The 26,550-nt window shown below is 37.3% G+C and overlaps 2 protein-coding genes across 6 annotated transcripts in view; both read right to left on the bottom strand.

Moving 5' to 3' along the window:
* The window catches only part of LOC142344841 (glycine--tRNA ligase-like), a 31,525-nt gene extending 26,310 nt beyond the window's left edge, over positions 1-5,215 (bottom strand). Inside the window, exons 1-4 of the mRNA XM_075396842.1 lie at positions 3,940-5,215; positions 3,170-3,359; positions 2,686-2,835; positions 1,867-1,991 (exon numbers count right to left, since the gene is read on the bottom strand). Coding sequence (XP_075252957.1) covers positions 1,867-1,991; positions 2,686-2,835; positions 3,170-3,359; positions 3,940-5,159 — 1,685 coding nt within the window. The 5' untranslated portion in view covers positions 5,160-5,215. The remainder of the gene's footprint in view (positions 1-1,866; positions 1,992-2,685; positions 2,836-3,169; positions 3,360-3,939) is intronic.
* Positions 5,216-12,723: 7,508 nt separating this feature from the next.
* Positions 12,724-26,550, bottom strand: part of LOC142344839 (uncharacterized) — a 37,672-nt gene continuing 23,845 nt past the window's right edge. For 4 of the 5 annotated variants that reach the window (XM_075396837.1, XM_075396838.1, XM_075396840.1 and 1 more), the window contains 5 exons: positions 22,259-23,795; positions 20,299-20,347; positions 17,153-17,346; positions 14,164-14,363; positions 12,724-13,305 (listed from right to left, as the gene is read on the bottom strand). In XM_075396837.1, the coding sequence (XP_075252952.1) occupies positions 13,111-13,305; positions 14,164-14,363; positions 17,153-17,346; positions 20,299-20,347; positions 22,259-23,795 (2,175 nt within the window). In that variant the 3' untranslated portion in view covers positions 12,724-13,110. Of the gene's footprint in view, positions 13,306-14,163; positions 14,364-17,152; positions 17,347-20,298; positions 20,348-22,258; positions 23,796-26,550 lie in introns of those variants that run through there. The other variant, XM_075396841.1, reaches the window with a different exon arrangement.

Here is a 26,550-nt window from a genome sequence, read left to right as displayed (position 1 = left end):
AAAATTTCCTATCTCGGCTCTATATGGTACGCAAAAAATTAGAGTAAGCGGGGTCTGAAAATTTGCGAACTCAAACTACCGAGCCGCTTCGTTGTTGTTGTTTTTAACAAAGATCAATCTTTTCCTAAAACACCGATTTCCAGGATATAATTCAGCACATCACATTGATATTATTAGCAAGTTTATTTGCAAGCCGGAAGTTGGAGTAACAGCAAGCCAAATTAGACGTTTGGATTTACCCATCTAACATGGAACGAAATGCTCTCAGGGCAAAAATTTATTATGGGCCAAAGAACTTCAAGTGACGTTATTAGAGAATTATTATGAACCACCAGTAAGCTCATAAGATTGTCAGAAATATCCACGAGACGGACTCTTCAGATCCTGTGTTAATGAGACTATTAGGATAAGAGACAAAAATTTTGATTTAAAATTCTACCCTTATAACAAGATCATATTTCAAACACCAATGCCTTTCAAGTGCACAAAAAATCAAAGCAAAGAGATTGAAAGATAAGTCACGCACACAAATTTAACTGAAGAGCGATCAAAGACAGCCAAGGCAGTCGCAATTTCACTTCTTGACGCGTGAGCAAAGAGTCGAAACAAAAAAATGACGAGGACGAGTTCAACAAATAGGCGGAATACTCCGAAAACCAACCAAAAGTTCATCTTAAAATAAAAATTCAAATTTTCTGCCTCTAAAACTCAAGCAAACCTCTCTAAACTCCACAAAGCTAGCAATATATTTGTATTAGAATCTTGCAACACACTTTTGCCCACAAAACAATGGATTTCAATTTAGGTGTACTCAATTGATCTTCATTTAGACAGGTCTTTTGTACTAAATTGAGGTAATTTGTGGAGGGAAGTGGATGGCCTGTTTGTGGGCGGAGGGTAGTTGATTTGGTGGTTGGTTGGGAGGAGGGGGGGGGGGGGGGGGGAAGGGACGGTAGGTATAGGGTGTGGTTGTTGGATGAGGAGGAGGGGGGGGGGGGTTAGGCAAGTCAGAAAACTAAAAAATTGGAAAACCCAGTCAAAAATGGGTTTAAAAACTCAATTTGAGTTTCTCTCACTTATACTTCAATTAATCTTAACAAAAATCATATTGAAAGTTTGGAAAGCCATTTGAGAGTGAGGTAAGTCACGTGCGACCAAAAAGTCAATCAATATGAGGGAAAATGACGTAAAGCACGCAATTAAGTCAAAATCTCACGAATGAGAGAACAACCAGTTTTAAATTGAGCGTGACGTCATATGGTGACGTCATTGAGCGTGACGTCATAACAAAAATCTTGATGCAATAAAAATGTAGCAGGACATTAGCCGTCCTGAATTACAATCCAAAGAATTAAATGAAAACCAATTATTTCACTAGCTGATTAGCACACAAATGCAACAGAACGAGCAAAACAGACAAAAAATTCAAGCAAAAAAAGTTGGTGTACTCAAAGATAAAGTTGCTTAAATTGGCGACGTTGCAATCTTAAAAACCATCTCATTTTCGCCAAAAACTATTGAGTAACCCATCTTGAAGCCCTAAAAAAGTTTCATTGGCCTCAGTATATTAAGCACCTAAAAGACTAACAAAGCCAAACGAATTACGGTAACTTGCCTTTTCTCTCCTCAAAATTATTTCTCTCGTAAGTGTTTTTTCGCAAGACTGTTTTGGACGCAATCGTCAAAAGTGGCGACACAAAAGCTTTGTTTTGCTGCACAAAAGTTGAAAAGTTAAGCATTCTCGGGAAGTATTATGACATCTACTGTGACACCTTACATACTCGCACGTGAACTTCTGTTTTCACTTTTTTCGCAAATCACTAAGTGAATGGATTGTCATTAGCGCGATTCACAGCTGAGAAATACCTGCCAATTCCAAATGAGGGCTCAATGACAGAGGGGATGAACTCGTCAGTGTGACAAGTCTTCATCTTCTTCTCAACACTGATCACATCCTTGGTCAGTTTGTACACTTCTCCCTTGCCTGCTACCTGCTCAAACACAATCTCATTAGGAAAGAAATTTCAGTAGTGATATCAGGACACATCATGAATTTCTTCGTCAGAAAATCTGAGTGGTTAAAATTTGCAGTATTAATATTTATATATTTGCCAAGTATTTGTAATTTTATCATTTCTGGAATGTTGGTTGAAAAAAACAGTTAGTTATTTAAATTGAATCTTGGAGCAGAAAAAAGGTTTTCGCCGTACCCACAACATTTAAAATACCTTGTTCAAAACAAACCATAGCTCTTACTCGAACAAGTAACTGGAATAGAATACTTAAGACATATTTACATAAGTTAGAAGAGAAACGAGAGTTTTCATATGACATATTGATGGATGCATCACATGTTTTACCGCCACGGGTGAAATAAATTAACTGTTCTCTTACAATAGCCCATCAAATATGCTAGAATCTAATTTCTTAATTCACGTCAGATTCATCGAAAAAAATTCAATGATAAAAATTTGATCACTTTTTAAGATGATAGTTGACTTCCGTTGTTGTAATTCTGTAACATGTTTAGAACTTTGCACAAATTATAAATAACAATCCAATAAAACCCAAGCAAAAATGGTTGCAAATGCAAGCACTCTACAGTGTCATCTTCCTGTGCAATCCATTTCAGTTACGTCGTAAAGCTTGAGTGAATAATTAACGACATTAAAGGAGCAGCCAAACCTTCAGTTCGTAGAACCCATTTTCTTCTAGACTCTGCTGCACCTCTTGTTTGTCACAATCTGACATGGCCTCCAAGTGCATAAAGATGACCTTAGCATCACCCTTGTACTGTTTTCCCAGAGCTGCCTTGTTCGGCTGGATCTCGAGTATCTGAAACAGATGAACAATTCGTTGACTCGACAGACAAGCTATACATACGTTTCCAATTATAGTCAAACATAAAGTGAAAAACTGATCACATGTATCTAGTAACCAACCAATCACAAACAATGCACACAATAGTATAAGTAGCCGTTTTTTAGAAACAGCTCCATTTTTATTGAACAACGCGTTACAAACTATTCCAATTTAATGATATACTCAAGCAAATAACTCCGTTAAAATGTTCAAGCAAATAAGTTGCGAGATTGTTTGTGACAACAAACAAATTCAGTAAATTTACTAGATCTACAATAGTTATACAAGGAAGTCCTATTAGAAATACCTCCTTTTGCATAGGAGTTGCGAGATCCTTCTCTGCTACCATTTTGACCCCAGTGCCCTTCCAGTGCTGGGTAAGATCATAACAGCTCCTGTCCGCACAACCCACACATTCTATCCAACCATATGATGTCTTCATCTCTGCATCCCAGCAGTCACAGGCATAGTGGGCCATCTCATTGTCCATGTGCTGTCTACAATACATGACAAACAGTCTTATCACTTCTTATCAATAGAGTTGAGTTCCATAAAACGTATCTCAAATGGATGGGTAAAAAGATGCAGACAAGGTGAACAACTATGGGCAGGAAAAGGAAGTAGACAAGGAATAATGTGAGATGAGACACAAAGCGAAAGCTCGATTAGGCGAAGCCAATTTTTGTAACCATTTAAAAAATTTGCAAATAACATTTTAAGGAAATTAGACGAAAACCAATTGGGTTCTAAATGATGCAATCGCTCGAAAAACAGTTCATTTTAAAATAGTTACCATTTTTAAATGTTTTAATCGGCATTCCCCAAATGTCCACAAAACTTTTGTTAATAATTTTTACATAATGGTCACAAAAACTGTGTTCGTCTGATCGAGTTTCCGCCTTATATTCTATGCCCCGAATTATAGTTTGTCTGTTTGGTAGGCGAAATGAGATGTTACCACCAATTGCTTTAAACCGACGGAAAAATTAAACATAGACCACTGTTATGTCCACCGCATTCTAGTCAACTGCTAATTAAATAATTCAATATCTTCTCACTATGTTAATGATTTCATACCTGAATCTGATCTTTGAAGGATGTGCGCCAATTTTGGTTAGGAACAAATATATCCTCCCGATGAAGTAACCCAATACATTATTAGCAATCATTCCACTAGCAACTGCATCCCCCAATTTCACAGCTTTTGCACTGCCACCCGAGGTTTGTTCAGTTTTGGAGAAAAGCATCAACTCCAGATCTTTAACCTTTTCAAATTTGGACGTATTCTTATCATTCGGATCAATAAAATGCTCAATTTCTGCCATTGTAAACTCGCGTACTCTCAACAATCCCGAACGAGGCGAAATCTCATTTCTAAACGAGCTTCCAATTTGCGCGGCTGCAAATGGCAACTTTCCGTTATTAAAATCGAGCAGTTTTTTGAAGTTGACAAAAATTCCTTGAGCTGTTTCTGGTCTGAGAAAGCCGGGCGTGTTAGCAGCACTGGGCCCAATAGGCGTGGCAAACATTAAGTTGAAGGGTACTGGGTCTGAGACTGCGTTTCCATTTCTAGGGTTTTTAACTTGGTATTTTTCAAACAATTCCGTCAGCTCTTCCTGGCCGTAATTATCCATTTGAGCTATAACGTTTTTGTATTCCTTGTATTTATCAAAATGACAATCGTCCTCTTCCGACAATTTTTCCAAGTGAGCTTTAAGCAAGTGGTCCGCTCTTAAACACTCTCCTGTGTTTACATCTTTAGCCATAAAATCAGCAAATCTGTCAACATGTCCACTGTTTTTCAAAACAGGAGCTGGCGTCAACATCGAAGTCTCAATTTCCAACATGCTCTCTTCCAAAATAAAATGCGACTTCCATTCATTGATTATGTTCGACTTGATTGCACATCCAACCGGTCCGAAATCATAGAGACCAGCAACGCCTCCGTATATACTAAATGCCAATCCATAAATAAAGCGCCTCTTCACCAGGTCTTCTAATTTTTTCCTGTCTATATCCCAATCGCCTTTGCTAGCTGCAAATTTTGCATCTTCTAGATTCTTCTTACGAGTTTTCAACTCGGCAGTTCCTTTTTTGATGTCATCAGCGGAGGCATTTTGCTCCTTCAGTGCTTTTAAAACATCGCCTTGTTCGCTGACACTCAAACGCAACTTGTCAAGGTCAATGGTTATAGGCTCAGTAGTTGTCATTCTTGGCACTTTTGTCTTCAGATAGTTTCTGGATAAGATTGCACTTGAATGTGTTGTTTTTCGGAGATTTCTCAGAACACAAAACATACACAACTCTTGTTCAAAGCGCACAAAATAAAAATCTGAAACACATATTAGAATTTGAAGCTTAAAGCAATTAATTCTGTCAACAGATGTTAGGCGTCATATACACACGAGTAAACAAAATAGTTTTTTTTGCAAATGCTTCTGACGGCAGATTTTATTTGACAAGGTAATTGAATACTTTCATCATTGATATTGTCAGTGATTTATTTAGATTGTCTTTTTTGCTAACTAGTTATACATAAGTCTGTTGTTAAAGCTTTTCGGAAAATGTAAAGAGATATTTTTCCGATTTGATCAAAAACTTCTCTGAAAATAGATTATTAATCAAAAGCTACAGGGCTGCTTGAGAAATCCGACAGAATGAATAAATGAACTAAAATTTAGTTAGATGGTTAATCAGAGGTACAAATTGATGTATTTTGTATAAATTCTATAAATCTGACAAGAATATTTTTTTTTTCGTGACATAAATAGATTCAAATTGTGTTTTTGGAAGCAATAGAAGTGTCAGAGAATCGCAATTACGTAATGACGTAACCGCAATACAATTCAATTCTGAAAGACCAGGAGAGAAATAACTGACTCGAAAAAGAAACCCATTGCATCAGGCTAAATTCTAGTTGAATTTTTATTTGAAAACTTTAACATTTATCAATAAATTCCAAATAATTGGAACAATTCATCTAAAAGCTTTCCCCCTCTAAACAGTCTTCTTGTCATTAGAAAAAAGCTCTTGTATCGTCGCTGTACTGATGATATCAACATCCGCAATAACTTTTTTTACCTGCAAAGGACACCTTATAAGCAAATCATTGATAAAAAAGAAGAGCGCCCCAAACTGATTCAACAGAACACAAAATAAAAAGTTTCCTGTGACAACTCAGATCGAAATACCACATTTTCAATTCTTCTTTGATCTGCGCGGAAGGAAGTAGGCATCTCACTTATCTGCACTAAACCCTATTTTCATAGTTTTACCAAAAGAGCCAATGATCTATTACGCAAAATGCTTAGCTGGTTCACGCATCTGCACCAGAATGCTTCAATCTGAACTAAAGGATGGCAATGAGGTATTTACACCTCTTCACACACTCAGAGGTGAAATTTCAATAGGCTCAACGAAGTGCGTGTTCAAAAAAAGCTCGTCCTCCAAGCGTTATCTCATATTTGGGAACGCCGAGTAGACATTTTTCATAATGTAGTTGAGGCAAAATAACAATATAAATCAAATACTTCGGAGCAAATTGTGCTGAATTTTTTATACAAAAACAACGCAGCTTTGTGCTGCAGTCTTTCTGTAACTGGAAGCCACTATAATTTTAAGAAGTTCCCGGGCATTTGGGAAACGAAGCCATCCAAAATAAACCTGGAAGCTGTTTTTCATACGTTGCAATTTTTTAATGAGCCAGTCAGGAAGGTTACAGTACAGCAAAGCACAATAATCGCGAAACGATAATACAAAGCAGGATACGAGTAATTTTTGGTGTTTAAAATTGAGAAAATACTACAGCTAATAAAGCTTTTACATCAGCAAAAATAACGTTGACAGACGTGCAACTTTTTCACTTGACTTTGCCATGCCATATTTTCATCTAGTTTAAATCCTAATATAATTAGTTTGCAACTCGTTTGAAAAATTAGTCAAAGAAGTCGCATTTCACGTGGCCAGGGAACTCTTTTCCGTTTGTTATAAAAAAAAATATTTGTCTTTTCCGGATTCAGCTTAAGCAGTAAAATCTCAGACTTCTCCCATTCTTTCCATAATCAAGCTAATCTCTTCCTGTCGGAGAACTTATAGCTCAAATAAGAATTGACCATCATCAGCGTAAAAATCATAAACAAGCTTCAACGTATCTGGAATATCGATGAGAGGAGTCAACTAAGGAAAGAACAACGTTGGTACTAATATCGATGCTTGCGGTACTCAAATATCTCTCAATGAATAGTTTGAGTAGCAAGTTTTGAAGAAAGTCAAAACAACTTTCCTCATACCATATCTTCTCTCGAAGCTCTTCAGTATGAATTTACCTTACTGACACAGTATCGAAAGCAGCACTTATATCACGTGACACAAGAAAAACGTTCCGCTCAAAATCAAGCCTGTAAATAAAATCACTGAAGGCTGGTTTCTGCCGTGTGTCCTTGACTGGTATGCAGATTGAATCTTGGGATAAAGACTATTGACGCTCAAGTAGAGAGAACTGCATGTCAATCGCTTCTTCGATTAGTTTTGACAAACATTTGACATTTGAAATTGTTCGATAGCTGTCTAGAAAATTGAGTTCTTCATGAGCAAGAGGTCGCAATACGCTTAACTTGAAGGTACCTGGAAAAACTGACTATTCGAAAAAACTAACAACGTAGCACAAATGTTGCATGAAAAAAGCAACAATATTAAAGTACTGTAGACCTATGATTACTGAGAAAAAACTAGAGGCCGCACCGCATCCCACTACAACCTTACCAATCCAAACCTCAACATATAGTATTTACAACGTCACTGTATTTATAAACGGAAATGCCGAAATACTATTACGATTTGGCCCCGAACATAAACATAACACAACTTAATTTGTAACTACCGTAACAGCAACAAAAAGTAATCATATTGCCAAAAACGAGTATAGTGCAAAAAAATTAAACATAAAATCACACTCCCAAACAAATGAATTTATTTTAATTTTTGAGTTGCCCATAACTAATCAAGTTTAATCAATTTAATCAAGTTTAATCAAGCTTAATCAATTTAAGTTTAATCAAGCTTAATCAAATTAAGTTTAATCAAGCTTAACTAATCAATTTTTAAAGTTGCCCATAACTTTAATATACAATCACCTTTGTGGCGGACGGAACGAAATACTATGCCTCAATCTGAGACTCCAATAGAACAACGGAAACCAGACGCAAACAAAAAGAATCTGAATGAAAAATACAGAGTAACTGAATGCGCGAAATAGTCTGAAAATCAATGAAAAATAAGACCAAAGAAGAGGGCTTTCATTTATTTTTAAATAATTGCTGAGATGCCATGTCTCAATTGCGATGAGATTATATAACTCTCGTGTTGCGTCCGATAGCATCCTCAAAAACATTCAATGAGAGTGACACAATCAGCTAGCCAAATGTCCTTCAATTAAAATAAGCGAGTCTCTCTCAGAGTGATACAATTCAATTTTGAGAGTGAGGTAAGTCAAGTGTGATCGAATCCCCAATCACAAGAATGAAATAAACAAACTCCAAAATGGATGAAAAACGTCATGCATGCAATGCAGTCGAAATTAAATGAATAAATGTCGAGAAGCTGTCCTGAAGTGAGCCCTGACGTCATTTCGTCGTAACAAAAATATTGACGAAATAAAAATCCTTTGAATTGTAAAGAGCGAAAGAAGGCCAATAACAGCTCCACCCAACTATTCCTATCAGAGCAATTAAAATCAAGCTTGAGGTAAACTCGAATTCTTTTTCTATGCAAAAAACTGAAGTCAATTTAACAAAAGACCTTTGTTTTCAAGGCCCGAAGGCGAAAAAATGGATCCAAATCTTAGAATATTCATGTTCTTACCAACAAAAGGCTTTATTACAATTGTTACACAAAGTTAAAGAGATTGATTGGCCCAACTACAGAAGATTTATGCGTTACTAAAAGAGAAGATTCTACAAACACATAATTTTAATAAAGACAACACTTTTAAAATTTAAACATCGTTCAATTTCAAAAAAAAACTTCAACAATTTGAAAAATCAATTGGAGGAAAACAGAAAAAAAAGATAATCAATTAAAACCAAAAAAAATTTTCTGTGAATTGCCAGAAAAGTAGAATTTCAGGTATTTCGATCATGTATATTTCCACTAAAAAAGAGGGATTCTTGATTCATCTATTTAAATTGGAACTTAATGAATATTAAACTCAAATTTTTTACCACCCGTGGGATAATGGTTGACGGAACTGAATGGAGAAGTAAGAAAATAAATATTCTATTCGAACTCTACAAAAATATCTTGGATTTAGTGATCGGTTCCAAACTTGCGTTTCAAAAAAGTTGTTCTGGTACAAATTTCCTAGCCCACATTTTACGGAGGATTGTAAAAAACGAATTTCAGTCACATAAAGTATCAAAAGTTTTCTTAGCAGATTATGGTTTTGAGTTTCATCGATTTTTATATGGACTGAGAAAGAAAATTGGCAGTTCAATTAAGTATGTTGAGAATCAAGTTTGTTCGTTACATTTTCTCCATTTTCTCGATAATAATTTCTCAATTTAGTTCATAGATCGAGAGGTTCAAAAAAATATATCACCAAATGCAAAGAGGACAAATTTATTGAATAAATGCCTTAATAGGACCCTTCAATTGATCAACGATCAGCTCTTCAATATGCCCCTTCATTTAATCATATGCGACCCTTCAACCTCAAAAAGTTTGAAATTAAAATAAGAAGGAAACTTACTAACATATCGGTGCCTCATAGATACGAAGTTTAAATTGAGCGTAAAGCCAATCATACATAAGACAAAAAATACGTCAAAGACCAAAAACTGCTGTAAAACGGCTGGATGAGACAGTGAGTTAATGGAAACCTCGATAGATTAATATCACCTACTGCTCTCGAGATATCGAAAACTCCACGGTCAGAAAGAAATTTTTCCATAAAATTTTCTAGGAGGATGAACCACATCGACTGCTAAAACCTCGTAATTGAAGAATTCATGGCAAATAATATTTCTCTATCTGTACATCAAATATGTTTCAGTCAATATTACCATTATCAAATATCCAATTTTAATTTCCTTCTCGGGCTTGAATCCGTCCCTTTAAAGAAAAACGTAGCAAATGCAACCATAAAAAATGTATTTCACTATTTGAACACCACTAAATGTATTCGTTCAGCGCTTGACTGGACGGCGTTTTCACTGTCTGTACACATAAATATAAGCACTAGCTACGAATAATATCAAAATAAAATTAAAAACGTCTTCCGTCAGGCGAAGGGCTCTTTATCGAATAACGAGGGCTCCATTATGTTGTAACCTGTTTCAGCCGAGAACGGGGAGAGAAACGGGGAAAAACATTTACAAAGGAGCTTCAAACGATGTTGCTTTTATATGATGTTACTCTGAGTACCTCGTAATGTGAAAAAACATCCGGCAAATTGACAGAAAGTAGCTTCGATAGATTTGCAAACCTGTCGACTTGAATCAGCAATGAAAAGGTTAAGACTTAAAGGGGCTTTAAGAGAAAAAACTATAATATGTTGGGATGTTATCGATTGACTTTCAGCATATGTTGTAAGACTGCTCTCAATTAACTTTCAATTAGAGGGATGCATCTTTAATTGACATTGAAGACATTTATTGAAGTAAGCTAAATTCTATGAGATAAAGATGAAAAAAGAGAGGGAGATAAGTGACTTGAGATCAAAAGAAGATTTTCACGCGGATGAAGAACTGCTCGCTCAGTAAAATAAGGAAGAAAACGTCACGTACGCAACTCAGTAAAAAGGCTGATCGAGCGAATAAACAAAAGCAAATTTGAAATGAGCATGAAATCACAGGTCGCAACAGGACCAACAAAATCCGGTAATATGTCCGTTTCGCAATGATCAATTTAAGACGACCCAGTTTCGCTCAAACTACGAGCTGGCATTGGTAGTAACTAGCGTGGGCTAAGGGAGGCTAGCTGAAGCTTGCGAGGGGATAAAAGGGTGAATTATGGGTGGGGGTGTGGTGGACTGGATGAGGTGTGGTGAGTGAGGGGCAAGGGCGGAGCGGGGGTGTACCGTGGTCAAGTGTAGGGGTCATGAGAGGAATGGGGCGCTGCGAGGGGTAATTCCAAAACGCCTAACAACTCCATTGAACCATTAATTTGTCTTCTCGGGAAGCTCGAATGAAATTAACCTTCCAGACTGGCAAACTCTAAGAGCTTCTAAGTCACTTTGACTTCGAGTCACAGAACTAATATGCCATGAAGGGCGACAGGACAAACTTAATTCTACTAACCTCACGAGAGAGCAATTAAAATAACAAATTACTCTGCTCCTAGCATTTTTTATGCTGTAAGACCTTCATATCAGCTAAAAACACAATTGCAAATTAAGATTGGTACATCAAGTTTAAATTCTTTTACATTTCACACTATTTTCTACTCATTTTGTATGCCAAAAAAAACTCAGAACACAAAAAGCTCGCTCAGCTAAGAGTGAAAAATTACGTCGCGTACGGAATTTAGTCGAAATTGCATGAACGAATGAACGAAAGGCAAATTTGAAGTGATTGCGACGTCATATGGTCGTAACAAAAATCTTGACGAAACAAACCTAGCAGGACAAGTCCTGAAAAAATTCAAAACTAATTTTGACTAAACAAAAACACTTCACCCATAATAGACTATGAATGGATTGGGAAAACCATTTTAAAAGTAATCAGATAAAAAAATTTATTAAAAAAAATGTGACAACCAATACCAAAATGCCGCATGTGAACAAAAAACCACCAGCGAGAATGCGAATTTTTGTTTAAACACCTTTTCCTCACTCCACTCTAAAAATAGAGCGAAAAAATTTAACGCGTCAAAAACACTTCCTTTTTCAGCGTTAACAAAATCACAACCTCAATTTTATTGTGTGAACGGATCTTTAAAAAGACAGCCCCTCCTTTGAATTCAAATTGTAACCAAGCTATCGCTTTGCGGTTGTTAATAACGGAAAAAATTCCATCACAACTCGAGATAAAGCTCAAAACCTTAACATGTTTGGTTGCAAATTGTCTAGATCCTCATCATTCAAATTTTCCGAGAAGTCTGAAATTTTACAGCGCCACATTGTTCCAGTCATTTTTCTCACAGACATAAGTGCCTAACATTGTGCGAAAATGCACACATCAATATCAGTAAAAAATAACTGGGGCGCTAGATAAAAAATTATCTGTGCACATATAAAAATAGCATTGTACATAAAACTCCACTGAGTTGTATCCTTACAGCTCCAGTGAACTGCATTCAATTACCTTTGGACCCCGGGACAATTATAATTGCTGAGAACTTCAATAGAGCAATTAAAAGGACACAAACTACTACGACCAAAATGGGGTTGGTTCAAGCGAATGGGAGGTTTGGGCGAAAGGGCAGAATGGTTTTAAAAAACAATTTGGGTGCACGGTTGTAGGAGAGTGAAATTGGATGAGTGGTGCCGTGAGGAGTTTAACGGCCATAAGTGTGAGGGTTGCCAAACCGCCAATAAATCTCTTCTACAGCATCCAAATTATTATTCTACTATCCAATTTATTTTGCTACTCATTTCTTAATTTATTAAACTAAACAAAATAATTCCCGGTACAGCTGGAGAAGAAGGTCAATTTGTTTGGTTGCGAATTGGTTTGGTCATCATCTTGCAGTTTTTCCAAGAAACGTGGGCATTTAAAGCATCTAACTGTTCTGTAATTTATCTCGCATGCATTAGTGAACAACCGCCGCAGAATGCACACACACAAAGCGAAACACAAAAAAAACTAATTAGAACAAAAAACTCAAAAATTGAGTAGTACTTACTCATCGCGACTAATGAAAACATTTATAATTTTAAATATAAATTCATACTTTATGTTTAGGCTTCACAGCAAATCAAAAATATGTAAAGAATAAACAGATTTAAGGAAAAACAAACATCTGACAGATGCTATAAACAAAAACTATGTAGGAAAAATGAGTTTTAATGGCGAAGCTCAATCACTTAAAGAAAACTTGGGAACGCAAAATAGCACCAACTTTGAAATTATCATGAATTACAATAGATGCAGCCATGTAGTCTGCCATCATTATTGGAGCCTGTGAACTTTGGAGTACAATTGATAAAACTCCAGAAGAAAATTTTTCTCTCAATTCCATTCTGACAAGTCGAACATTCCCTGCTAAGTGTCAAGACATACGTCAGTGTCATTTCATTCGATATCAAGAGAACTAGTTCAGTTCTGATTTGCGACTGACCGATCTGGTTCCTCTCGAGTGCCAGTCAGTTTCAATTGCTCCATGTGAGGATTTTTCAGTCACCAGACCCTCAATGAAGTCATTGCTTATTTCGATACGCATTGGCAGATCTGCCGAGTCGTACCTTTTCGTGCTCTGCAATCCAAGGTACACTTTCAGTCTCGACTTCTAAAAAAGTTTCATGTTAGAAGATTTACGTCGAAATTATTAACGTAGCCATTAGATTGCCAGAAAACAGGTGCGATAGCTGCGTAGGTCTGCAGACTCCAAAAAATAATGAACAAAATATAAAGACCGAAGAAGAGAAACTTCATTTTTTGCACACTAATTTTTGAGATGTCATCTCATTTACAAATAGTAATATAAACCAACTCAAGTCGGATGAATTGCTCTCGAGCGACAAACGGGATAAATTGATATAGAGGTTTCAAACCCGAAACTTCAGTTAATAGTCTGTCATCTTAAACACTCAGAAAGTTAGGCTAACGTTCACAAATCTTTCAACCTCCGTGACTCCTCGAAAAAAAAGCAAATTTAAAAAAAAACCTTTTAATTTGAAATTCTACGCTTGACAAGCTATCTAATGATACCACTCACAATCCTGTGCGATGAATATGTCGATCGGCCAAAATTGACTGAATAAAAAACCTAGTTGAGTATATAGTTATATAGTTCTTCTCTCCCCCCCCCCTTTAAAGTGGGTCGGAACAAAAAGTGTACACAGCGCTTTTAACAAAGACAGCACAAGAATACAATGCAAATCGTTGGATTGTTTAAAAACATGCAGTACCAATACTCCTCTTGGGGTCGTAGAAACCTGTGTAATATCAAAACTTCTCTTGAGTCGCACAAAAACCAGCAGGACAAATATACTCGCTACAACCTTCATTTGAGAGCGATCAACAAACGATTGCTTGAGTCCGTATCCGGGTAACATTAAAGGTTAAATTCCTAATCTACACGTTTCGTTCAAAAACATCATACTTTCTATCATACTATTATGTTTTCAATTTGGATGACACAAACCTCTTTTTTGAGTTTCGCCTGGACCTCCTCGTCTTCGCTCGTAAGATTCCTTTGGATCTTGAGAGCTTCCAATGTCTGCTTCAATATATCAAACACTTGCAAGAATTCAGCGTGAATTTCCAACTCTACGCCTTCAGATACACCAGCAGGCCGAATACACATGTCCAGCATTTTTAAACGGTACTGTTTGTCATGTCTCTCTGTAAACATAGTAAGATATTAACCCATTGAAGTCGGGCAAACTGGTCTCAAACGAGTGGCTTAGGACTGACTTTCGTAGTGGCAGCTACCTTAAGCATAGGCGTCTAGCCTGGCTGTGCGAGGGGAGGTAGGGCCATAACTGGAGAGGGGATCCAAACCGGTTAAAACGTCCTTGAATTCGAGAATTTCGGCCTACATAGTCGAATTTAGTGAGCGAGGGCTTGAGACGGGTGCCGGGCGTCTACAACAAAGAATTATACTGCACACCATGAAATTAGCTGTCCCCTGCATTTTTGGTGGATCGCATGCACGGAGACTAGTAAAGCTCTTGGAAATCTACTCATCAATTTAATGCTCTCGTCTTTACCAGTTACCTTGATTCAAGAAAAAAAGCTAATCTCGTTTCTCACGCAAATTCAATAGTTAGGCGAAAAATCTATTGGTATGACCGATCGCATAAATAGTCTTACAGCACTAACACTTTGCAAAAGACTTTAAAAAAACCGGAGGAACAAAGCACTCACAAGCCAGGCAGGGGCGACCAAAACAGGCAAGCTACTGCTTTGTGACTCAAAAAATTTTTTACAATTCGATTAAATTAACATAATCGAATTGAGGGATGTATTGCTCAAAAACAACGAGTTCATTGTCTATAGTAATCACTTAGGGGGACAGTCTTTGTGGGTTGTGAAGGTTATCAGGGGGCGCGGGTAGATAAACTGCTTCCTACAGTTTCTGCTGTCCAGTGCACAGCAAAGACTGACTCGAAGCGAACGAAAATGTACAGAGTTGATGCCTGTAAACCTAACAAGTCAACAAGCTTTAGAAGACGAAATGTACTAGAAAAATAGTCAAGAAAAAACTATTGCAGATCGAAAAGACAACTAAAATAATTTTTAATCTCTTCGTTTGAGAGCAATTGATTGTTTTTTTTTCCAAATTCATTGCATTTTGCAATGTTTCTTCGGAAATCAAAGCGAGTCAATCGTGAGAAATCTTAAAAACTCCAGGCACTGCCACTAAAAAAATGTCAAAAATAATAGCAATTAGAACATTTCTTTACATAAAAGATTAGAGGAACAAAAGCTAACAATTTTATTTCTGAAAAAAAACCAATTTGAGATCCACAGCCGCATCATCAATTGATAAATTACGACTTAGAACATAACCGATTAACGTCGGGGGATTTTCTCTTGGACGACTAGCTGAGGCTCAAATCTGTACAGATATTCAAAAATTAACATACCCTTTAACTTATGGTTTTGACTGATATCGTATCGGAAATTTTCCAAAACCACATTTATTTTCAACCGCTGCTTAACATAAAACAACTGAAGTCTGTCGAGTTTTCCTCTAACGTAAGGCAGAGACTCGCTTTAGTTTAAACCCGGTTCATCGGCGAATGTGAGGGTATCATATCGACAGTTAAGATGTCCTTAAAACTTTAAAAACACTGCAAGACGTAGGTAAAATTTCACACATTTTCGCAGTAAACTGCGGCGAAATTAGCAAGAGGCTGAAATTCTGGATAAGCAATTTAGCTGCCACAAAAATCAAGATATGATGCGTGGAGTCAAATCATAGAAACAAGCGAAAGAAAATTCTAGAAAAAAAAGGTCAAATGAAACTAAACATAACTCCGGGCAAATTGTTCTCAAATGACCGGCGAGCAGCTCTTTTCGCCCCCGAGGCCCGTGTCCAATATGTGGCAAAAGGTTGCTGAAAAGCAACATTGCCCGTCACATCAATCAATTACATCCTGGGATGTGACGCTCCTCCGTTCGGTCTCCTTGGCCTGAGAGGCACTGTCCTACAGTTGAAATGGTAACTGTCCGCACCAACCTGCCGACTTCTTGATTCGGCAGTGTTTTTCGACAGTGTTTTTCAGAGGTCATGAAGAGAAGGGCTACGTTTCCCGAGGAGAAACCGAAGCGGATTAGCAGGAGGGAGAAAATAACCCAGAATTTGCTCGAGCTGGACAGCGGTGCGAGAGAAGAAAAAACCTTTTCGAACGATCGCGACGACGCACATCAGCAGGAGATTCGAGTGGGAGATACTGAGCGAATCTCTTGCGTACGCCGTCTTCATGGATGAAACTACGGTGATAGGTTTCCCGGTGCAGGTTTGTCGAGGTTGTGCAAGGACTGCTTCATGGACGACTTAATGGACAAACGTGTCAAGCGAGTGGCCATCATGGGGGGGGGGGGACGAACGACTTGGTAGATCGCGACAGGAAAACAAAGGCGGTGGAGATCATACCCCAGATGGAGTCCCTAGCAAGAAGGTACCTCGAGGCAGGTATCCAGGTGGCAATCATGCAGATACCACCTCGAGAGCGTTTCAAAGAGGAGATTCAGAATTTGAATAAGGGATATCGGGCGGTTGCAAAGGCGCTCGGTATTCACTTCCATTTCCTGACGAAGTTCAATTACAAGTTCACAGCCAAGGCCGGACGCCACGCGGAACCCACTAAGATCAGAACCTTGCGCAAAGACTTTTATGACGCTCTTCAAAATCTAGGAGCAAAGGCTGACAGACCTCACCATCGAGGCGACTAGCCTGCTCTAGATTAACAACGTATTTTAACAATTTTAAGAGAATTTTAACAATATCCGAACCGACTAGACACCCATCACAAGGCCCCCCAGGGGCGATCATGTGGAAGAGAAAAATCGGTCAAGCGAAAAATCGCAAAAAAGATTGCAGGCCTAAATTAATTGTAACAACTTTCGTTTGAGAGCAATTAAAAGACGCGTTTACTTCGTTCGAGAACAATTGATGAACTAACCTCTTTCTTCTACATTTCTTGAGGGGTATCCCTTGCATATCCTGTAACAAAACAGCTTCCTGCATAGCATCTCTCGTACTTCTGAGCTTTGAACAACAGACGAGAGCTTTTCAGGTTCTTCGTACGGTCTCCAGATGAACACCATTCCAGACCTCTCAAAGGTTTCAAGACACTTGTTAACGTTGTCATTCGTGCTAAAAGAATCAAACAATTAATAAACGTCGGGCGAATTGCTCTCAAATGACAAGCGAGCAGTTTCTTCTTCAGCAGCTAGCTGAGGCTTAGGGAGTAACTTAAGTTTAATTGCGCTTAATTTTCACTCTAAGAACCACCCTTCACACCATAATCTACGACAGTTTTTGTGCATCGCGTACCTAGAGACTAGCAAAAAGTCATAAGCCTCTAGGCGTACTGTTCAGCTACATTACGTTGCAACAGTAACAATCGTTCGACTGTCACTGTTATTCACGACCATGTTTCAACAAAGGTTGACATTTGTGACAGTAACCAAAATTAATTTCCCTCAACTTCTTTAAACAATTTTGTCCCTCTTGTCCACGCCTTGTCATATTTAAATAAGAGGGGCTAGAGCCTAAATAAACTTTTACGGCTGCAAAAAAATTTCCCACAACGGGGGTTCAAATCGGCAACCTCCTGTGTCCTAGAACGAAGCATTACCAACTCGTCTTCTAGGTCCCTATAATTTCCAATCTTAGACATGCTATTGGTTTAGCAACAGATTTAATTGCTGAAAAAGAGAACCTTCGATCATGCAAACATAAGCGGCAGATTGCCGGAAAATAGCCGAAGTTGACGCGCTTGATGCACATCGGGATTGAAACAGGAAAAAAAAGATAAATTGACCATTTTTTTCTATTTTTTTCAGTGTCAAAAAGTGTAATAATTCGGCATGCAGTTTCGGTTGGATTCTAAAACTATACTAAACTCAGCTTCTAAACTGAAAGCTAATAAGCTTAATACCAATGTCAGCTAGCAAACGCTCTAATGAACTTTGATAACCTAATTCCAATGACTTAATGACCGGGTTTTATCGGTTTATCTCGTCTCTTAATTTTGCTCTTTTGATCTTGACTGTATTCACTATCTTGCTTAACTCATTGACTGAATAGATTCAAAAACCGTTCAGTTGAAACAGTGAGTGAGTTAAGTGAGAATTCGAACGTAAAAGTCGTGACTTATATAAAACGAAATACGTGATCAAAAGGTAAAGCGAATTAAAAAAAGGAGAGCGCCTAAATAATAGCCGTTTGAGAGGCTGACAGCGGCTATTAAAAGTCAAGAAGTCAAGCCTGTAAAAGTCACTTGAAATCAAACAAACGCTTTAGAAAAATGGAGCAAAGAAGATCCCGCAAAACACAAAAAGATCCTACATAAGAAACAAATGAACAAAAACCCCCGCAAACTTTGTTCGAGAGAAATTAACTAAGTCATTGCAATTAAATTAATAAAACACTTGAATTGGATCTCAAGAAAGTACTAATAAAATTCGAACAAAAATATTAGGAGGCTATTTACATGCTCAAAATTGTTCAAAACCATTAACTTGATCCGTAAATACGAGTAACGAAATTCAAAGCTTATCCTTCACATATGTATTCAACTAACAAAAATAAAAAGCAATTTTGATTTGTGCCATTGTGATTCGTCATTAGCAAGCAACGGTTGATGGGGGCTACAGTGCACCGGCGAGGGATTGATGGTGGGGCAACGGTGGGGCGGGTATTTGGCAGAACGGGGCCATATCCTTACGGCCTGAACTATGCGCAGGGGTAGGGATTGTGGGGTAAGTGTGGGAAGGCTGATGTGGGAGAAGGGTGACGTTGGGGCAGGGGGGAGGGGGCGTTGGGTCAAATTCCAAGAACCGCCCTTAACACCATGAGTATACGTCTCCTAAGCAGTTTCTGTGAATTGCATAATTGGAGACAATTGAGCTGAAAGGCTCTAAGAGAACTGAATGCCCTCTGGGCGCTGCCTGTTGATCTCATTTTTAGGAAGAAAGGTCAATTGGGTCAGATGAAAAATCGGTCAAGCAAAAATTGCAGAACATAGCTGGCAGAGTGCCAGAAAATATCCGCAAAAGTTTCGTAGATCTGCAATTTCAAAAAACAAACAGACCACAAACATTCATTTTTATTCAACGCTGAGATATATATTTTGATTAACATTCTGATTAACTTATTGCTACTTTTATTAGCTGCCCTCAAATAAAGTTCAATTAGAGCGACACGCACTCGCTTGACATTTTCTTTTTGAATTAGAGAGCGGAAGTCATTTTTCAGAGAGCGGCAAGTCATGTGTGACCAAAACAACACAAAAACTCTCTCCAATAAGAGTGAAAAATTGAAATTGCATGAACAAATGACAAGAAGGACATTTGAAGTGATTGTGTGTCATATAGTTGTAACAAAAATCTTAACAAATTAAAAAAAAACTGCAGAACAAGTCCTGTCACAATTCAAAGAATTTTCATTAACTAAACAAAAAAACTTGAAAAGAATGTACTATGAATGGATTGGAGAAACCAATTAGAAAAAAAATCCGACTATAACAACGAAAAAAAAATGCAAAAAAATCAGCGTCAAATTGCCGCATGTGAACAAGAACCCACAAGGGATGCAGCGAATTTTTGTTCAAACGCCGTTTTCTCACTCTACTTTAAAATTAGTGGAACAAATTGAGGCCGCAAAACGACTCGCTTTTTCGCTCTACTTCCTGTTCCGGTGCGATTCAAATCATCACTTCAGTTTGACTTCAAAAATCATGAAAACGTGTAAGATCATTTTCAAAAAACAGCGCCCCAATACAATTCAAATTCTTTAAATTGTAAAAACTAAAGGAAGACAAATAATGGCCTCAGATATCGTTTTGGGTCTATTAAAAAAGACCACATGACTAATATAACTGCTAAAAAATTTCGTTTGAGAGCAATTAAAAGTGACTTCAAAACGTTCGTATACTCTTTCGTCTTCCATATCACTTCGACGAGGTATTGTCCACGAAAGGCCAACACAGCCTCAAAATTATCAAATATAACTATTTCAACGTAATGAATTAATTCCAAGGGAAAATGAAATACGTCAGAGGGAACTTGAAGGAATAAAAACAGTCAAAATGCGTAAACTTACACAGCTCTTTTAAGATCCAGGTCAACCAAGGCCAGTTCCCTATCGTCCACTAAAACCAAAACAACTCGATATATATGATATCAGATAAACAGTCCAAAATTGAAACTACGCTCAACATATTTATCTTAAATGTCAGAAATAGAAAAACCAAACTATAAATTTTGCGCAATTAAGTCTAAGCACACGCAAATAAGCCATTGATATTGAGTACAATTGATGGAGAATATTTCTGGGAGGCCTAACGTGAGTGGATCTAAAAAAATTTGACCTATGTTACAATTTACTTCAACTTGTTAGTAATCATAATTCTATGTCTGCTGTACTTTAACTTAGTCATTGCTATTTGCAAACTGCTAATAATAACTTGAGTAATCAAGTATTTTTCTCTAGTATTTCGATGCTTCAAGCAGCAGATAGATAGCTTTCTAACCACTATGACGCTTCAGAAATCAAAATGAAAAAAATTACACCATTTTTGTTAAATGAACCTCCAGTCCTAGCTAGCTGCCTCAAATTGACAGTGGCATACGCCAGCTTATTATCGACGATCGCGATTAACGTGCAAGCTTTTGCAAAATAAAGGAGTATGCTAGACGATCGTGTTAGACAGTCGAGTAGGTCAGACGGTGCTAGGAAAATTGGCCGACAGGGCGTTTAGCCGACAAGGAAAAAAAGAGAAATTTAGCCGACAGTTTTATCATAATTGGTAATAATAAGTTGGTATCATAATTGCAATAAGTCCATAATTGGTCCATAAATCAGTAGTTCGGTTGTGATAGATTCATATCAAGTCCCACGGGCTGCTGAGGCATGGCCATGGCCCGCGAGGCATGGCCACATGCGGTTAAATACGGTCCGACCACGAATAGACCTTCGTTACACTAGTTGATGAAAAAACTGCGGTATATTTGCCCGCTTACGAAAGTGTTTTAAATTGGCAAATTACATCTATAGAACAAGTTTTATTGCTCATTTTACTTAAATTGTCGGTTAAATTTCTCAATTTTGGTTGTCGGCTAAACGCCCTGTCGGCCAATACGGGGGCCACCAGGTCAGACTTCTTTTCCACAATCGAGTTATTAATCAATTGAAGAGAGGTAGATAAACCGAGTGAAACCATTAACAACGCATATCGAAACGCAGCAGTCAAATGCGCCCAATTTACAAGCGTCGTATTGGTTCATTAGCTCAACGCGAAAATCACTTACAGGAGAATTAAATATCATTTACATATTTATATCTGCTTTCTTTTAACGGACTCAGTTCTCATATCAAAACTCAAAAAAATTAAATAGAATAATTACGACACTAACTAAACAGGCAGGAGTCTGATATGTACATAAAGTATGCATATCCAGGGAAGACTAACGAAATTCTGAGCATTAGTCATTTATTAGTGCACAAATCATATCTTGCATCATATTGGTCAGCAGAGAGATTTTCATCTGCTGCATCACGCTCTCACTTCATGATTCTTTAATCCACGTTTAAATGGATTTGCTTTCCCAAACACTTTAATAATTGCAAAAGTCCGTAAAGTTATAATTGGGCTATATTCATATTTTTAAATAAAAAATATGCCACAAAAACTTTTCAGAAACGTTTTTTTTTTTCAGAAGTTTTCAGAACTGTTTTTTTTTAAATAAAAAGTTAAAGATTTCATAAATCCACGTTGACCAATCTGAATCATGAAGTTTGCAGTGAAGTACGAAAGCAAGCATAAAAAGGTGCAATCCTCTCCTAAAAATATAAATTCTAACATTAAGGTTAAAATTCTTGGTTGATTCCCTCAATTAGCAGCAAAAGAAAGGCCAATAGTTTCCAAGCACCTCTGCATTTTTTTTTCAAATTGTCAAGATAAAAGAATTGGAGAGCTCAGCTCTTAGAGATAGGTAAGTTAGTTGCCAAAGAAACAATAGTAAATCAAATTCTTTTAAGGATACAACATATTTCGACTCACGTGATCTAGGTCCAAATCGATGTTCGTCGTCGTAATTCAAATCCAGATTCTTGCGAACAAGTCTAAATCCTCCAGGACTACTAGCCTCATCGACAGGCTCCGGTTTCCACAAACGCATTTTCTCATCAGGCTTTAGCCTTGCATAGATTTCAATCATCATATCTGCCATGTTCGGTGGCCACGCTTTATGTTTCCTCTTTTTCTCATAATTTTTCAGCAAAAAGATGTCTTCATCATTTAGCTCATAACCTGCTTCGTTTGGTGTCCTAAAAAAACTGACGAACTTTTTCATGGTTGCTCTGAATTTGAAATCCGGTTTTGACTCGGGTGGCACGAGGTCATTACATACAGTTGTTGTACTATTAGAAATATTGTCCAGGCGGGCTGACTTTTGTGGTCGAGGATTGGACCTAGTACTTCCACTGCTTGTGCTGGCATAATCTGAATTATATTGCGAGAGTTGAGGCTCACAGTTAAAATCAAAATTTTCTGGACTTAATAAATGGCCGAGCTCATCATCCTTAATTCCTTCCAATTTCTGAGTAAACGACGGCGATCCAATTTGCAATAAATCAGAGAATTTAAGCTCCGTTTGTCCACTAGTAGCTTTAAATTCTAACTCTGGAATATGACTCTGGGTGACTCTAGACATTTCGATGAGCCGAGAGTTCTCAAAAGTGTTGGCAACTGCTAGTGTTGATGGCTGAGTATTCCCATCTGGCACCATTTGGTTACCATAAAATGGGCAGCTGGGTTCCATTTTTTCTTGACTTGGATAGACGTCAGATGTAGTCCACACAATGTTAGAGCCAGCGCTACTTTCATTCGGAATGTGATGCACAGGTACTGTTTGTGGCGGCTGAAAATGTCTATACATCGACTGATTGCTGTTGCTTTGCAAATTGTGCATGTTTTGTACGTTATTCATCGACAAATTGCCAAAAGGCACTAAACTGTCAGGGTTTCCTGCTACAGGAACATATGAATAATTGTAACCTGGTATCTCTGGGTAGTTCTCGTCTTTAACTAAACCAAAATTTGATTGAGCTTGGCTGGGATTCTGACCTGCTATAAATCTACTATTTTCTGGCTCTGTATTACACGGTGTTGAGTATTGCGTCAACAATTGATAGTCGGAGGGTTTGTCTAACTGCATGAATGTTGTTTGGTTTAGATCAGGAGGTACAGGAATAATTGGTTTATAATCAGCCGAATATTGGGATCCATAACCAGTCTCAGAAGACTGATAACTTCTTTGTGCATGATTGGACGAAGAACTTCCACTCGAGTTTTGAGATCCATAGCTCGAACCAGAAGCCTGGGTTGCGAGACGAAAGTAATTAGCGTTTTGCCCAGTTTGTGGGGGTGGTGTAATGTTTTCGATACTGGATCCCGACCGCGGGCCTCCGAGCGGGTCGTAAGGTGACCTCTGACTCTCTATAAATTGATATTCCTTCACGTCCGTCTCACCTTTATCACTAATAAGGCGCAAGGCATGCGCTTTGACATTCTTCTGCAAAGTTGCTTTCATTTTGTCCTGGACAAAAAAATGCTTTAGGACGTTAAATTCAAAAATTCTTGCGCTTTATCAATTCATTTGATTTGTGTTTGAGAACAGTGTACCCTAAGACGATTCAAGAGTTTCACATGCATAACTGTCAAACAAAGGAGCTAATAAATCTTAGAAAATTGAAAAACTAGAACAAAAAACTTCAAACATAACCGATAAACGTTGGGCGAATTGCTTTCAAACGACTGGCAAGCGGGTGGCTTCGTCAGTAGCTAGCTACGGTTTAGGGAGGCTAGTTTCAGCTCAATTGATGGGGCAAACTCTCAGAACAGCCCTTCATAACTTGAATTTATGTTTGCAAAAAAATTTCGATGAATTGCAAACTAGTCTAGTAAAGCGAAGGTCTCTAAGAGCTCTTAATGCCCTCAGGGCGTTACCTGTATATCCTGTTCTTGAGAAAAAAGGTCGAGCAAAAAATCGCCCAAAAAAGACCACAGGACTAATATAATTGCTACAAACTTCGCAGCTTAAAAATTTTTAAATAATTTCTTCGTACCTGTTAAAAATGTTTGCTTTAAATCATTTTTTAAATGATTTATAACAATTCTTTCAAATTGTTTTATATCTTTTAAATCCAATCTTTTAAACGTCGGCTTCAAATACACTCAAAATTATCGATTGAGAAATAAGCTTCGCCCAATAGGCCTCTATGTCCAAAAAGAACAACATTGATAGCCCGCCGATGAATAACTTACACAGTCATTAAAAAGATGCCTCTTTGCAAAAAGCGAGACTAGAGTAAAAATTACTCGAAAAGCACAAATTTGTTCACCGAGCGCTAAACATCAATTAAAGTAGTTTTTTGCTTCAATAAGAGTTTTTGACTTCTTCTGGCGTGATCAAAACCTGGCAGCAAAATCAGTGTACAAATATTTAGAAAAGCCCGAGGACCGAAGTCGACATTAAGTAAACATGATGGCCTCAACTATTTACTGACTTGAACCATAACGTCGTAACTAATAGCATCAAGGGGCGTAAAATGACGTTATTATATGGCACTATGACCACTCAAATCGAAATGTGAGAAAAAATACACCAATTTAGGCGCAATTTTTGTTTGACTTGAGTTCAGTTGCTGACACTTGTGAATGAGAGGAAATTAGATAATGTAAAACGAAAGTCACGGGTGTAGAAATCACTCGAAAAGGGTCAATCAAAAATTTTGTATAAAAAGATCAACACGTTCGCAACAATTGCTTCAAAATTCCTTCGAGAGCAATCAAGTAAATTTAATACGAACTTCTGACAGGTAAAAGTAAATTTCAACAAACTTCTGACATGTTGTATTAGTGGAGAATAAACGAATCCTCTCAAAATACCTCGATATGTTGTTTCTGCCAGATTAAACACTCACAAAACAAGCAGAAATCAAAAGATTTTTAAAAATTTCAGTAATAGTGAGCTCAAACAATTTGAGGTCTCACTTCTAAGCACAAAAAAAGAATCGGAACCAAGCTCTAGCAACGAAAACATCTGAGAAAATTTCTTAAAAAGTGTGCGAATTTTCAAATTTCGAATGAACTAAATTTTGATAAGGCAGACGGCAGAATGCCAGAAACTAGTTCGGCCTCACTGACCTGTGTTCTGATTGAACGAAATCAAAACAAAAAACTTTTAAAAAATGATTTGACCATTATTTTCTGATAATCAATAAGTTTTAATTTAGTCCATCGCTTTATTAGAATAAATTAAATATAGTTAAGACATTCTCAAATGTTGAAGTTCAATAAACTGAATATTAAAGCGAAGCACACCAATAACCTTTGATATCTTAATGCACAAAAATTTATGCTTTAGATCTCATTACCTGAATATTATTGGTTTCCACCATTTCTTTAATTTCGAACACGAACGTATCCAATTGCATAAATTTGTTGAACGAATTCTAAATTCTATACAGTTGAAACAGTGAGTGAAGTAAGTAAAAAACGTAAAAAAAATAAGACTTGTTACAATTAAAAGAACCAAAGATAGCCCTTTAGAACAGATTGCAAGCGCTATAAAAACTCAATTAAGTTTACTACACAACAGTTCAAATCCCGCAAAACCAACCCCTTCTCACACGGTAAGACTAAACAGCAAATATAAGCAGTAGAATCAGCAAAGACTCAAAAACCTAACAATGTAAAGAATCAGCTCAGAATCAAATAAAATTTTTTAACAGTTTGAAAAAATGCAAGACTTTGTGCAAAAAACTGATAAAGCCAGTTGTATCAAAACTACTCAAGTTACCAAAGTTGACTTCCAGCTTCCAATCACGTATTATTTATCAGCATTACCAGTAGAATGTTCAGCACAATCGACAATAAAACTGAAAACTTCTTTGAGATTTTAAAACTCAATTAAATATTTATACGCGTCTTCTAAAAAAAACCAAAAAATAACAAAACCCTGATCATAAGGCAGAAAGTAATTAAGGCAGAAATCATTAGGAAGAAAGTAATTAAAATTGATAGCTAATATTAAACAAAAGAAACTGCAAGCAACAACATCTCGGAAATGAGCGACGTATGAGTCTAAAGGGGAGGTTCGAGCACGCATACTTGAGGGTAGAATGAGGCCGGGGTGGTTGGCGGAGGTTTGGCGTTGGAAGAAATTTAATGCTCTTCGAGCTTTACATGTTATCCTGCTTAGTACGATAAATCGCACTCGGAAGACCAACGTGAAAGAACAAGCAAAGTTGATAGCTCAAGTTTGCTGCTTTTTCTCAAAGAAAGTATAC

Source organism: Convolutriloba macropyga, chromosome 8 (genome assembly GCF_964194025.1).
Source record: "Convolutriloba macropyga chromosome 8, txConMacr16.3, whole genome shotgun sequence".
Lineage (NCBI taxonomy): Eukaryota > Metazoa > Xenacoelomorpha > Acoela > Convolutidae > Convolutriloba > Convolutriloba macropyga.
Note: the sequence above shows the minus strand (reverse complement) of the source record. Positions and strands in the feature narration are given on the sequence as shown.